This window comes from Vicugna pacos, chromosome 21 (genome assembly GCF_048564905.1).
Source record: "Vicugna pacos chromosome 21, VicPac4, whole genome shotgun sequence".
Classification (NCBI taxonomy): domain Eukaryota; kingdom Metazoa; phylum Chordata; class Mammalia; order Artiodactyla; family Camelidae; genus Vicugna; species Vicugna pacos.
Genome location: NC_133007.1, coordinates 4,706,773 through 4,721,848, shown reverse-complemented (window position 1 = coordinate 4,721,848; position 15,076 = coordinate 4,706,773). Strand labels below are relative to the sequence as shown.

General features: G+C 38.3%; 1 protein-coding gene across 14 annotated transcripts in view; it reads left to right on the top strand.

Moving 5' to 3' along the window:
* Positions 1-15,076, top strand: part of SMG7 (SMG7 nonsense mediated mRNA decay factor) — a 73,213-nt gene that overhangs the window by 40,555 nt on the left and 17,582 nt on the right. For all 14 annotated transcript variants that reach the window (XM_006211774.3, XM_006211772.4, XM_072945961.1 and 11 more), the window contains 6 exons: positions 6,550-6,721; positions 7,931-8,002; positions 8,875-9,025; positions 9,392-9,527; positions 13,268-13,430; positions 13,779-13,935. In XM_006211774.3, the coding sequence (XP_006211836.1) occupies positions 6,550-6,721; positions 7,931-8,002; positions 8,875-9,025; positions 9,392-9,527; positions 13,268-13,430; positions 13,779-13,935 (851 nt within the window). The remainder of the gene's footprint in view (positions 1-6,549; positions 6,722-7,930; positions 8,003-8,874; positions 9,026-9,391; positions 9,528-13,267; positions 13,431-13,778; positions 13,936-15,076) is intronic.

The following is a 15,076-nucleotide window of genomic DNA, read 5'->3' as shown; positions in this document are numbered from 1 at the left end:
GTTGGAAGATGCCAAGTAGCCGTCATCTTACAGAGATTTATTTGTTTTACTTAGGCTAAAACATTCATCACAGTTCATCGCTGAAAGAACTCAAGTATGGTCCTTACTCTCAAAATTCATTTAAATTGAGGCTGACTTTTAGCTAGAGTTGATACTTTTGGAGTGAGGGATCATGGTGTGCCACTAATTAATCCTTACAGTGAATTTTAACGATTAATTCATTCTACAAGTAGCTATTAAAAGCCTACTATTTGTAAAGCACAATACTAGACACTGAGGATTGGAGGAAAAAGGGACCGTCTTTAACTTTCAAGAGACTATTCAGACTGAGGAGATGGATACATTAATAGATGTAGGGGTTTTTTGGCTTTCTGATTATAAAAACATGCATACTAATTTCAAGAGATTTGAAAATTATAAAGTTAAAAATTGTTCATTATTCTCTCATTCAAGATAAATTACCACTTTTAATCTATATGCTGTAGTGTTTTTGTACATGGTTGTACATATCCATTCTTGTATCAGCTTTATAAACAAAATGTACATTTTTCCTTGTATTGTTAAATGGTTTGATAAGCCTCTTTGTGTATAAAGCGTTTTCTCTAATGTATGGAATTTTTTCCTTGTTGATTTGTCTGAGCTCTTTCTATATAAAAAGATATTAATTTAAAAAAAAGGTTTTTTGACAAACATCTTTTTTTCCAGTTTCTTCTTTTGTCCTTTCACTTATTTAATGTTGATTGCCATGTCACCCAAATTTGGGTAACAGTTGTCTTTCCTTAGGGGCATCCAATCCAGAGTGGGAGGATCAGCGTGTTAAAAGTTTTGAAATACGGGAATTATCAGATTGGTTTTGTTTGCTAGTTTTTATAGTACAGTTTTTTCTTTGCCTGTTTGTTTGTAGATCAGTGGATGTTTAATAGTAATTATTATATTTAAAGGAAGAAATAGCTACTGTAATTCAAGTATTAAAATTTGAAAACACCAGTATCCTACAATAGAGTAATGGTTAAAGAAATTATAGTTTATCTGTAAAGTGGAATTGTGAAATTATTATAAATGATATTTGTGAAGATTTTTTTATTGAGGTATAGTTGGTGTACAATATTATGTTTCAGGTGTACAACATAATGAGTTGCAATTTTTTAAAAATTATACTGTATTTGTGGTTACTACAAATGTTGGCTACATTCCCTGTGCTGTGCACTATATCCTTGTAGGTTATTTATTTTATAGACAGTAGTTTATACTTCTCATGCCCCTACCCCTATTTTGCCCCTCCCCCCTTTTTTCTCTCTGCTGGTAATGACTAGTTTGTTCTCTATATCTGAGTCTGTTTTTTTTTTTGTTGTTTTATATGTATAGTTTGTTTACTTTTTAGATTCCATATATAAGTGATAACATACAGTATTTGACTTATTTCACTAAGTATAATACTCTTCAGATCCGTCCATGTTGTTGCAGATGGCAAAATTTCATTCTTTTTTATGGCTGAGTAGTATTCCATTGTTTATGTATGCATGTGGATGTACACACACACCCCCCATTTTCTTTATCCATTCATCTGTTGACACTTAATTTGTGTCCATATCTTGGCTATTGTAAATAGTGCTGCTATGAACATTGGAGTGTATATATCTTTTTGAATTAGTGTTTTTGTTTTTTTCAGATATATACCCAAGAGTGAAATTGCTGCGTCATATGGCAGTTCTATTTTTAGTTTTTTTGAGGAATCTCTATGCTGTCTTCCGCAGTGGTGCACCAATTTACATTCCCACTGGCAGTGTACAGGGTTCCCTTTTCTCCACATCCTCGCCATCATTTGTTGTCTTTTTTGATGATAGCCATCTGACAGGTGTGAGGTAATAATATATCATTGTGGTTTTAATTTGCATTTCTTTGGTGATTAGCGATGTTGAGCATCTTTTCATGAGCCTGTTGGCCATCTGTATGTCTTCTTTGGAAAATTGTTCAGTTCTGCTGATTTTTTAATCTGGTTGCTTGGTTTTTGATGTTGAGGTTTATGAGCACTTTATATATTGTGGCTGTTAACCCCGTATCAGTCATATCATTTGCAGATACTTTCTGTTCAGTAGCTTTGTCTTCATTTTGTCAACAGTTTCCTTTGCTATGCAAAAGCTTTTAAGCTTAATTAGGTTCTGTTTATACAGTTTTTTTAAGATGAGAAAATTGTGTTATTATTAAGTGAAAAACCATGATATAAAATTGTGTATACAGTTTGACTCTAAGTGTTAATTAGTCTCAGCTCAGTGGGATATTAACAAAAATAGTATCTTTCTTTCCCCCAGTCATTACTTTCAACTCTACTTTGTTGAATTCCAGGTACCCATTATAACATCCTGAACAAATTTCATAACATTCTGATTGCTCTTTGGCTTTTAAACATAGTCCAGTTTTAAAACTCCAGTCTCATTTCCGACTTAAATCTCTTTTCCTTCCTTTATGCGGTAGAAATTTAAACTGTGCACACAGCTGAGGTAGGGAGGGGCTGTAGGAACTCGATGCAGCTGGCCCTGGTGGCGGTAGAAGGAAAGCATCCATCTTCTGCAGTACATCCCCAGGGTTTAAATTAGACACTGATAAATCAGAACAGATCTGCAAGGGAGTAAAGCAGGAATCACCACTTTTGTTAAGGGGGCATAGTACTTGCAAAAACATTTTATAAATAAGTAAATAATAGAATCATTCAAATGTCTCAAAACATTGTTTTATAAGGAAAAATATGTGGGTAATCTAATTTTGAAATTTACGTTTTGAAATGTTTATAGTAAGCATTGATTTTCCCCACTGCATTCCACAGGCAGCGGCTGAGCAATTACAACAATTGTAGAATGAGCAGCAATAAACTTTTTTTCCCGATCTCAACATTAAAAGGACTCTTTACGTACATTTTTGTTGTTATCTTGGTTTGATCATTGAAACAGTTAATGATGTTGCTAACAATAATATTCTATACATCTTTCTTGATTACATGCGGTGCAGATTAAGCTACCAGACTGAGGAAGTATACCAAGTCCAAATCATTGTACAACTTCACAGACTAAGATGAGTTTTGAATTTTAATCTTAAGTGTAGTTGCAAATCATTGGAAAGTAGGCAAGGAAGTAACATAAGATTTGTATTTTTAAAAGATTACCTTGGATGTTGTATGGAGAATGAATTAGCAGGAGTCAGGAACAGAAGCTAGGTAGCGTGCTACGATAGTTTTGGGAAGATGTTGATGGATTTTTAACCAGTAGGACTTCCTGATGAATTGGATTGGATGTGTGGGATCAGGGTAAGGAGAGAGTCAAAGATGACTTGAGTTATCAGATTGACTGGTTGTACCATTTACTGAGGAGAAAACAACTGTGTCCATGTTAAGTTAGATACCTGTTTGACATCTCTGTGGAGAGGTTAAATAGGTAATTGGATAAATAAGCTTGGAGCTCAGTGAAAAGGTCAGGGCCAGAGTAGAATTTACAACTGCAGTAAAGCACCCTGACTTAGACGTTAGTGTTTGGTATTTAAACCACAGGACTAGGTGGGAACAGGTTTAGCACAGGAGGAGCCACATTGCAATAGGAGAAAATCAGAGAGTAGTGCCTTGGAAACTAAGAGAAAAGCATTTCAATAAGGAGAAGGAGTGATCAACCCTGTTCAGGGCCACAAAGAAGTCATGTAAGAGGATTAAAAAGTGGCCCATTAGATTGGACAATGTGGAAGTCATTGGTGAAATTAATGAATACCGTATTTCCTCATTTCTAAATTTTTTGTATTTTAACATCTGTGAGGTAGGGATACGATTACAAAGGATGGTCAGTCGCCATTTAATTGGGAGTTGTTTTTTTTTTTTTCCTCAATGTTACATAAAATACTAGTTCATTTTATAGTTTATGGTATCTTGGACTTGAAGGTGACTTCTGTAGAGCAGTGGAGATAGAGATCCGTTTGGAGTAGATTGAGAAGAGGCTGATGCACGATTATCCTCTGTCATATTTTCTGCGAAGATGATCCTGACTTAGATATCATTTTGTTTAACTATTTAAAGCATGGTCCCTCAAGCCAGAACCAAATTCCTAGTCAATGTAAGAATGTAACATTATGCTTGTAGGGTTGTTTTTTTTAAAACATCGAAGAACAGAACAATAGTCCTTATTCTAAGAAAATGGGAACCAAAGAAGATAGCATTACGTTTCTGTAGTGGACAGTTAAAAGGTGATTGTATGTTTATAGTCGGTTTTCCATGCTTCGTGTAGAGTGAAGCGCTAAGGAGCCCTGGAGCGGAGTTTTCACAGAGTAACTGCCATCTGGTTTTCCTCAACGTATTAGACATCTGTTTCTCCTCCTTAGTTCCACCTTGTTTCTGCCCCCAAGCTCACCGGTGCTCTCTCACCCAGAATCCTTGAACCAGCAGGAACTTCCTGGTATGCCCGCAATTCCTGGGTTCAGGCAGAAACTCAACCGTAAGACAGTCACATGAGTTTCCAGCCATGTGTGACTTACTTTTCGTGAACGTTCTTTTTTCTTCTTGGTAGACACTCAGCCTTGCCTCGTTTTCCAGTCTGTTCTTTCAGCACCTGCCGAACTTAATTCTTTATTTTCTGGCATGTTTCTTCTTGCCATCTTCCACAGTCATCTATTCGTGGGGTTTTTTTTTTCCTATTTTTTGTTCCTTTCTTGTACTTCTTGCTTTTTGTATTTCTAGACTCTAGCCACTCTGGGCACTAATTTTGTTTGCTCAGTTTTAAGTCAGAAAATTTCCTGCTCGTTCCAAATGTACAGGTCTAAGTGAAGATGCAGGTAATTCCTGCGTGTCGTGCGAAGGGAGTACAGATTTTATATTCGATTATGGAGGTGGTTATTATTTTAGGAAAAAGGGGACCTTTCATATCCTTCTGAGTTGGGTCCTGAGGGTGTCTTATTTTGTATTGTGAATTTTGCATATGGCAGAGTGGTGATAGAATCAATGTATTTCTAATTCTGTAACCTTATTACACTTGCTATCTCTGTCACTTTTCTTAGCCTTATCTGAAAAAGTGGAGCTTCATGCCTACATACTGTATTGCTACTAGTTTTATCTCAAGGATAAAGTAAGACATGTGTATCAAGTGACCTAGGGAATGAAGTTTATTTTAAATGTAGAGTGTTCTGTGGGCTTATGCCATCCTGGCTGATATCTCTCCCCACCCTCCTCCCTCCATCCTTCTCTTGCCCACTGCTTTATGTGCCTGTCTTGCTCATTTGGCTGTGCGTTCTGTAAGAACACAGGTTTTCTTATTCGTCTCTCTCTGTCACTTACCATGGTGGGTGCTATAATAACCAGATATAATGTATTTATGAGTAAATATTTGAATGAGTAAGAACGGAGCATGAAGAACTGTGTGGGGCCCAGGAATGACACCCATTGAGGGTGGAGCGGGGTGGGGAGAGAAAAGCCCTTGAAGAACACTGAAATGTTTGGCAAGATACAAAGATCTAGAGAAGCTCGGTTATCAACCATAAGATCAGCTGTTCTAAATGTAGCAGAAGTCCAGTACAATGATGACTGGAAAATGTCCATTGTGTTTGCTGTTGCTAACCCTTTGTCGTATTTACCACAGTTTCAGTGGAGTGGTGGATGGTGGGCTGGGAGAGGAGCAGGGGTTGTGGAGTGGCCAGACCATGATGGATCAAGGAGTGAGGAGGGATTGAGAAAGCAGATGTGACACATGTGCCTCCTTTGAAGGAGTTTGGCTGAGAAGAGGAGGAGACGTTAGAAGGTTGCTAGAGGAGAAATCTAGGGACAAGGGAGGGTGCTTTGGTGGTTTTGTTTTTGTTTTTTTATAATAATAGTTATTGTTATTATTATTACTGTTTTTCTGTGGACAACACTTGATAGGCCACAGCAAATAGTCATGAGAATTTGAAAGTAGATTTAAAAAATGAGGGGATGACAGGCAGGAGGCAGAAAAGAATGAAATAGGCATGCTCAGGCAGAGACGTTCACTCTCACCAGGGAGAGGAACCCCCTCATACTGCAGAACAGAGAAGAAAGGAGGAAAGAGCAGTGGCCCACATAACCTCAGAAGCCCCTTCCAGGTCTGTAATACATGAGATCTTTTTGTATGCAAAGGCACAGGTTGACCTCAGGCTTAAGAAAACAGAGCACGTGAAACTCCTGCTGTCTAACAAATGTGTGGGTTTGCACTTCAGTCAGTTTGTAGCCAACCAACTTTAATGGTTTTTGTGTTTCTAGATCGATAGATACATAGATAAATTTCATGGAGTTGCATGCTGAGTGAGTCTGAATACCCTGTTCAGGTAGTCTTTTTTTTTTAACGCTATTCCTTTTAGATGTGTATCCTAGATTGTTCTAATACTTCAGAAATCAAAAGATATGATTTGTAATGACTGTCACTAGGTATCCTATGAAAGGCTCCCCTCTCTGTCCAGTCTCAGCAGTGTGCATACTAGCTACACACATTAACGTATACAGACTTCCCTGTTGGCGCACCTGACTTACCAGTTCTGACTTAATACTAAAGCTTGCTCGTGTTTGCCTTTTAGTTATTACAAGAACTGTGTACAGTGTTTAACGTAGATTTACCATGCCGTGTGAAGTCTTCCCAGCTGGGGATTATCAGCAATAAACAGACGCACACCAGCGCCATTGTGAAGCCACAGTCCAGCTCCTGTTCCTACATCTGCCAGCACTGCCTCGTCCACCTCGGAGACATTGGTGAGCCTTTAGTGTGAAGGGATTGATAATATATTCATGCTTTTCTTTGCAGTAGTCACTTTGAGCTGACCATCCACACATAACTTAGATTGTCATAAGAGGAAACCTGTAAAATGTATTTTAAGGAACTTAGATTTTCTCAATGTTTTGTGATTGGCAAAAGATCTTTAAGGAAGTAACTTTCATATTAAGATTTAAATTTTATTCAAACTTTATGCAGATATAGGCAAGTAATAAACAGCAAAAATGTAATCAAAGCTAAATTTTTCAAAGTGGTGTCATAATATTTTCTGAATTGAATCTGTACTCTTTTGGAATGGTAGGGTTTATAAAAAGTACTCCTTCTGAAACTAGATTGCCTTCTTTCCTTCCTACGAGTGCATTAAAAGTTCATTTTTAACTGTTCCCTTTTTACAGTTAAAGTTGTACTTCCATTTTATAGATTTTATCTGCGAATGTTATATAACTTACTTATTTCTTGTTCATTCCTCTAAGGTGACCTAAAGGGTTATAAAACAAATTAACTATAGGATTATGTTTTGACTGTCCCCAAGTAACGAGGAGTGGAGAACATTACTGTTTTAAAGTTCAAAGATTTTAGATTTCTTGGTGTCAGAAATCATTGACTCCATGAGAGGTCACATCAAAGTAAGCACCAAGTTCTGCAAGGCAATTCAGTGAATAGTTTATTTAGGTGGTTTTTGCTTTCAGTGTATTCTTTGCACACATACATGATTAATATTGTAATATGTATAAGGCGTTTTTCAAAATCACTTTATAAGATATTGAAGAAATACATAAATTTCAGATCATCTTGTATAGTGTTTTTTGTTTTGTTTTGTTTTGAAGTGCCATATAACTCACCCCTTCTTGTGGGCCGGCTCCAGGTCACCAGCATAGTCCATAGTGGGAGCTGGTGATGCATGACACTGGAGGACCTGAAAATGGGGGCTAGGTAAGCTTTAAAATTGGTTACATGCTGAATGTCCCAAATAGGGAAAGCTGGAGGGACACTTCACACATAATCCTATAGTTAATTTGTTTTAAGATATATCCTGTCTTAATCATCTTAAATTAACTTCAATGTGTTTATTAACTTTAAAACTTAAAACTATAGCTGTTTTGGAAAAATTACCCTGCTGGCTGTTTTATCTGTTTGCTTGCTTGCTTGTTTGTTTTTAAACTAAACTTTCTTTTTCCCCCTCTCAGCTCGATACAGAAACCAGACCAGCCAGGCAGAGTCCTACTATCGACATGCAGCTCAGCTTGTCCCCTCTAATGGTGAGTGGGCCTCCCATGTCAACTTGCGGTTGACAGTGACACTTTGTCCTTGATAGAAATACAGAGACTAGTTCAAGGCTTATCTTTCTAGTTTTATGGAGCCAAAAGATGTTGAGTTTTGGTATTGATTTTTTTTTCTTTTAACTATGTATTCTATATAGCTGAAAAGAAATTTTAAAGTAATAGTGCTGTTGTCAGTAAAACAGTGTAAACAGAATATCCCCTACTGTGATCTAAAATTGTTTCAACAACTCTGGCTTCCTTAATTACTTATAGAATAATTTTCTCTTTAATACCATTATTTCCCTCCTAGAAAAAGTATTATCTCTTATTACCTAAAAGATAGTCTTTTTATCTTTTGATGGCTCCCAAAACAGGTGTTAGCAGTGGTTCTTGAATTAAACTACAGCAGATGTTTGGTGATGTACATTCTTGTTAAACCATGTTGAAATTCCTTTAAATTCTGAAAGAGCCGCTTTCAAGAGTCTCAAGCAGGGGATGGCAGTCGGACACACTTGCATTTCCTGTTGTCTGTGGCTCTTTCCCACTGCAGTGGCAGAGTTGAGTAGTTGTGATGGAGACAACGTTGGCCTACAAAGCCAAAAATATTTACTGCCTAGCCCTTTCTGAAGTCTTACTTGAACTTACAGTGCTCTCCACCCGAATCGTGTGACTTCTGAACCTAAACATAAGATGTACCATCACTGAAGTCTGCTGCTTTATGTTATGCCCATTTGTGATGAGGTAGTCATGAGATTTATTTTATAAAATACTCCTCATTCATATAAAGGTTTGAAAGCTGATCTTCTGTATGCTGATAGCAAGACTTCGTGCATCTTGTGTTACTTTGGAATCTTAACTTTCTCCTCCAGGTCAGCCTTACAATCAGTTGGCTATCTTAGCTTCCTCCAAAGGAGACCATCTGACCACCATTTTCTACTACTGCAGAAGCATCGCTGTGAAGTTCCCTTTCCCAGCTGCCTCGACTAATCTACAGAAAGCACTTTCTAAAGCACTGGAAAGGTATACGGTTGCCTTTTCCGAGAGAGTTTTGTAACCTGGTGGCCTTGCCCTCTCAAAAGTGGGCAAACAAGCAACAGATGGTTCCCTGTGCATCTCTTCTCTTACATTTGCCCAGTTTCTGAACCTGTGTAGTAGTTTTGCACATCGTTCTCCCTGGGTTCAGCCAGCCAGCCCCTGCTCTGTTCCCAGCGCAGGAGCGTAGGCTGTGCGGTACTGACTCACCGAGTGTGTTGAGTCAGAAAGTTAGTCAGCTGGCTGCCTTTGGGGATCAGGTGCTCCAATCATGTGCTTTTGTCCGAGAAGCCCTCCTGTAAGAGGTTCTGGCCGTTCTGCTCAAGATTCATGGACGTTTTTCTTTCATTTCAGCCGGGATGAGGTGAAAACCAAATGGGGTGTTTCTGACTTCATCAAGGCCTTTATTAAATTCCACGGTCATGTGTACCTGAGTAAGAGCTTGGAAAAGTTGAGCCCTCTTCGAGAGAAATTGGAAGAACAGTTTAAGGTTAGACTTTTTAAATAGAGAATTTTTTTGTCTTGTCTAATGAAGAAGCATAAGATTTGGAGGAGGCTTACTCCCAGTTTTTATGTCATTACTTAACTGTGAACTGTTGGTAAAAAGTAAATTTGAAACATAAGAAATTCTTGCATATAGCATTCCGTCAGTTAAAACTGAGGGTGCTGTCTGCATAAAGAAATACAGCAGCAGTGTTTTCACCTGGTAGCTGGCATTTGGGAGAAAATATCATAAAGGGAAAGAAGAACTCCTCCGCGGTCCTTCTCAGACCAAGCGCTTTCTCTTCTCTGTTTTGGAAGCCCTGCTTTTGATGCTTTCTCTGTTTAGGCGAGACTCTGGCATTTGCCCTGTAGGTCGTGTTTCCATTCTGCAGACCGAGCTCGTTCTTCCTGGGCTTGGGTCCATCAGGGTCTGTGGGTGTTCAGCGGAACGTAATGGGAATAGATTCCACTAATTTGTATAAGAAAATAAAATTAAGTGACTTTTGTTCTGTTCCTATATATGAAAATAATCTTTTATTAGTATATTAACAGTTTAAATGTATAGTATATATAATACTGGAGGAGTCAAAATTAAGTATTAACTTTATTTTTTGTTCTCTTATTCAACAAATATTTGAATAGTATGTGTCAGTCACTGTTTTAGTCACTGTTTAGTCACTGTTTTAGTCAACGGTGGATAAGACAGTCTCCAACAACATTTTGTATTTCCTGGTTACTTCTGGGTGTCTGCACACTTGGGGCATTGTCTGTCACTGCTTTGGAGCTTTATAAGTATTACAGAAGTTTCACATTCCAGAGACTGTAGAACTTAGACACTTAAGAGACAATAAGTTAGCCAGATATAGTCGTTGTGAAATAGCTTTTAACAGATAATCATTTTTTTAGTTGATACTTTTTGTGTGTAAGAGATTATACTGAATAACTGTAATAGAAATAGTTTGTTTTAAAGTAAACTCCTAGAGTCCCCTGCTGTTCTCCGCTTCTTTTAGTGACCTATTTAAACTTAGCCCAAGATTTATAGAGTTGGGTTATGAAGGAAACAGCTAACTTTTTAAAACCCAGCCTAGAGAGAACAAACGTGTCTGAATAGTTTCATTATATGTTTTCATATATGTATATATTAGGGATATGTGAAACTTGTTATATATATGTAAAAACACATCTCTGTCTTCCTGAAGTCAGAAATAAAATCTTTAAATTTAAATAGAGATCCGTATAGCTGCTGAGGGGTCTCTCTTTTGAGAGCTTAAAAGTCAGACTGACAGCCATCTTTCTTGGATGGTTTATGTGCAGTCCCATTAAATAGCGGGGGGATTGGACCAGATGGCGTTTTGAGATTGCTTCCAGCTCTGGTTCTATGAAAGATACTCTGTAAAGTGGGGCTGAGGGGCGGGATCCTACCTTAATGAGGTTTTCTCTGTATAAATTATCCTAGTCTAAAATGTAGTCAGTTTTGTATTTGGTTCAACCTCAAACACTAATATTCTCTTTGGATACATATTTCTGAATGTGAAGTTCAGTGGGTATATGTGGGCAATTGCTAAAATACACTTTGAAGTATCATTCCAACGCTCTGAAGTTAAACATAGCATGAGGCAGATCTATTTTAAACCTTACTCAGTACTGAAATATCAGAAGAACATTGTCAGAATGAAATTTTAGCACAGTTGAGTGAGTATTTCTGAAGCATTTAGAGATAATTCATATTATCCACATGTGAATGTCAGTGTGCCTGTCTCACTAGTAGTCTTGTCGCTGCTAAGCAGAAATGTATATCAAATTGAGATTCATGGAAGGGCTTAAGGCCTGGGGTTTAGGAACTGAGATATAAGACTTTATATCTGTTAAATGTGTCCTGTTTCTTAATGGTATTTAGTTCAGTATATTCCTCAATCCACTGCTGAAAGTGTCTTTGAGTAACAAAAAGTCAGTTCCGGTCCGATTTTGTTCCCAGGGAGCCCCTCTGTTTACTAAAATACAATCTAAATTTTACAAATTACAACTGAATAATTACACATTTACTCCTAGAAGTGTGGGTTATTCCTTCACTGAGTGAGCGCCTGCTGTGTACTGGGCGCTTCTCTAAGCCCTCCAAGATACAGGGGAGAACAGGACAAAGTCTGCGCCTCCCTGAGCCTGAGCCGCTGCTACCGTTTGCTGGTTACTGCTAGGCTGCGTGCACGTGCTGTCCTGTCGCTGTGCCTGCGCTAGAAACATTTTTAAAGGGTAGTGGTTCTGCTCTGTAGGGCGTTGCCCTCTAAAACAAAGGCTAGTGGTTTTGTAGATACAAGGGGTACGTTGCTGTAAATTGTACTTACGAGAAAAATGCTTTTTGAAAAATACAAATTAGTATTCTCATTTTATGCTAGTATTATGCATTTGTGTAAATGATCAGCTTATCTAGAAGGTTAGATGTAGAAGTTGGATGAAGGAGAAGTTTTGTGGCAGAACTCTGGAGAAGAGAGAGCATTTTGGGACATTTGGAGTAACAGAGAAAAATGCTTGATGCCTTTAGGAAAGGAGTAAGCATTCTTGACGTATAGCCTGGAATGGCGAGGAGACGGAAGAGAGAGGACGGGGAGAATGAAGTGGAGTGGATTTCTATTTCTCCAGTGATGATGCCATTTATAGAATGACAGAACTTTGAATATTTCAGATTCTTTAACAGTGCAAATAGGAAAAAATCTCAGAACAGGATGAACAAAGGCAGCTATAAATTTCTGAGGTGGTGGGATCTCTTGTCGCTGTTGATAGAACTGTAAGTAACATTCTCTATTTCCCACCATCAGGCTAGTGACAGTGAATCCCCACTTTCTCCAAAAATCTCCCCTGGGGAGGGAGAGTAGTTGGCTACGGCTAAAGTGTAGGCTGAAGCCAGGATATCATTCATCTCTAGTAGCTGTCAACTTTGTTAGGGGCTTGTGTTTGAAAAGCATGTCACATGGAGTGACCCGAACTGCTGCAAACACTGAGGTGGCGGCATGGTTGAGGTGAGAGCAGCAGCGGAGAGCACGTGGATGAGGTTTTCCTCGGAGTGCCAGTTAGCGGGTCCCTTGACCCCACAGTTACTGAGTCAGGGGAAGCTCCGTAATGAAGACCATGCTTCTCCAATCGGGGAAACATCAGCATAACGATTTGTAGAAGTGCCTAGGACACGTTAATGATTGCTTTGGTATATCATTTACCCTGTATTCCAGATACATTCTTGCTTTATCTCCCATTTATAAATAAGTTTCTTTAAATGCATCAAGCCTTTGAAAGAGTAAATTTTATGACAAATTTTGGAAGCCATCTGTTATGTATCAAGAGTTCAAAAATGTATTTTTTTGAGTCTTTTTGTTTGAAATTTTGTTTCTTAGTGTGTGCATCTATTTTCTACTCATTGGTTCCAGTTTAATATTTTAGTATGTTTGCATCTCCTATAAAACAGCTTCTAACGGATTAAGATGTATAAATATTTGATGGTCTCCCAAAACATTTTTTCTCAGATCATTTTGAAAGATATATCATTTCTTGTGGAAAAAAGTATAATGAAAAGAGCTCAAACAGCTCTGTGGTGTCTGAGTTAAACCCTTTCGAGGTAAAAAAAGGCAGCATGAGAAACATCAGACCACATCAGACTCATTAAAATAGTGTGGACTCTAAATGCAGACTGCCGGTGTAATCTTGTGTTGAAGGTGGCTTCTGTTCTTGATAATATAGCAGTGTTCCTGTCTTCTTTTGCAGAGGCTGCTATTCCAAAAAGCTTTCAACTCTCAGCAGTTAGTTCACGTCACTGTCATTAACCTGTTTCAACTTCATCACCTTCGTGACTTTAGCAACGAAACGGAACAGCATAGTTATAGCCAAGATGAGCAGCTGTGTTGGACACAGTTGCTAGCCCTCTTTAGTGAGTATTAAATCGTTTAACTTCCTGTGCCGTCTTCTTTGGAAAGCATAATCTTGGGCGTTTTCATCATTGTAATAAAGCATTAGTAACATTACAAAGTGTCCTATATTTCTTAATCTTGAATCAGAAGGCCTAAACTCTAACTCCTGTCTTTTTACATACTGACCCCCCCTCATCAACTGTATCTGTAACATTTTTAACATGGGAGAGAAAGTACCTTTTTAGAAAGGAGCTGCGAGATATTTAAGTGTTAAGTAGCATTTGCAGAAGGTTCATAATAATATTGTAATTTGGACTATTACACAATTTCAGATATCTTACACTTTCTAAACACGTTTTCTCTTTAAGTGTCTTTTCTTGGCATCCTGTGCAAATGTCCTCTCCAGAACAAGTCTCAGGAGGAGTCCTACAACGCCTACCCCCTCCCTGCAGTGAAGGTCTCCATGGACTGGCTGAGGCTCAGGCCCAGGGTCTTCCAGGAGGCGGTGGTGGATGAAAGACAGTAGTAAGTGTCTTGGCGTTTCACGTTAGCTTGTGTGCTTCTTTTGATTTCATAGATAACGTAGAAACGACCTTCTAAAACACAGTATTGGAACAATGGAAGACTGTATTTTCCACCTAACTTTTTGGAAATTGAACTGAAGACTTCTTTGTATGCTTTTCATTCATTTGTTTGAATTTTTCACGTGAGGCACAGTCATAAGGATCCCTCCCTGTTTGCTCCCCCTGTTCCTGTTTGACATCCTGGGGAAAAGGCATTTTTCATATTTCAAAATGAAATTGAAATAAAACCATTTTGTTTCTCATTCATTACGTTATGTCCCTTTTCTGTTTAGGAGTTGAAGGAAAGAGATTTTTACTTCTTCCGCTATTTTCTGTATGTAAGCTGTGTAGATACGTAAGCTGCCTTTTAGTAACACCTGATTTGAGTTATATTTGTTTTAAGCATTGAAGATTGGAAGTTATCTTGGCTCTCACCATCTCTGCTCAGAACAGTTCTGACAGTTCGTAGGAACTACTCATTCTGTAGTGACAAGTGAAAGCTTTCAGTTTACCTTTGCTTACAGAAATAAAAATTTCCAGGAAGGCTTTGCAGTGAGCAGAAAGTTCCTCCCCTGCGTGTGCTGCTGGTGGGTGTAAGGAGAGCCTCTGAAATTCCTGCTCTGTGGCCCAGCGTCCACACACTGACTGAGGTCGCAGCCTAGAAACTGTCCTGGCCACATTTAAGACCCTGGGGTCCCTCTTACTTCACACCTCTCTCTCCTCTTTTTCCCTCAAACCTAACTTGAAGTGCCTTCATTTTTGACATCGTCCTGAATAGGGCTCAGCAACATAGCACAGCACGCTACACAGCTCCTTTTTGTGCCAATGTGTAGCTATCGGTGAGTAATGCATAATTTTAGACATTGCTTTCTTGCACAGAATTTTCACTTCTTGACCAGAGGCTGTACATTTTTCCTTCCTATGTGTACTTTAGAACTTGTGTTTGGTTCAGTAAGTTGTATCAGTAATGCTATGAAAGAAGCATTGATATTTTTATTTGGGTTTTTGTTCCTGCACAATTATCTTTTAGGCCCACTCTGTGCATTCCCATTTCTTATCATTGCGAAGGATATTCATTCAGACAGAAGGAATACCTTTTTACA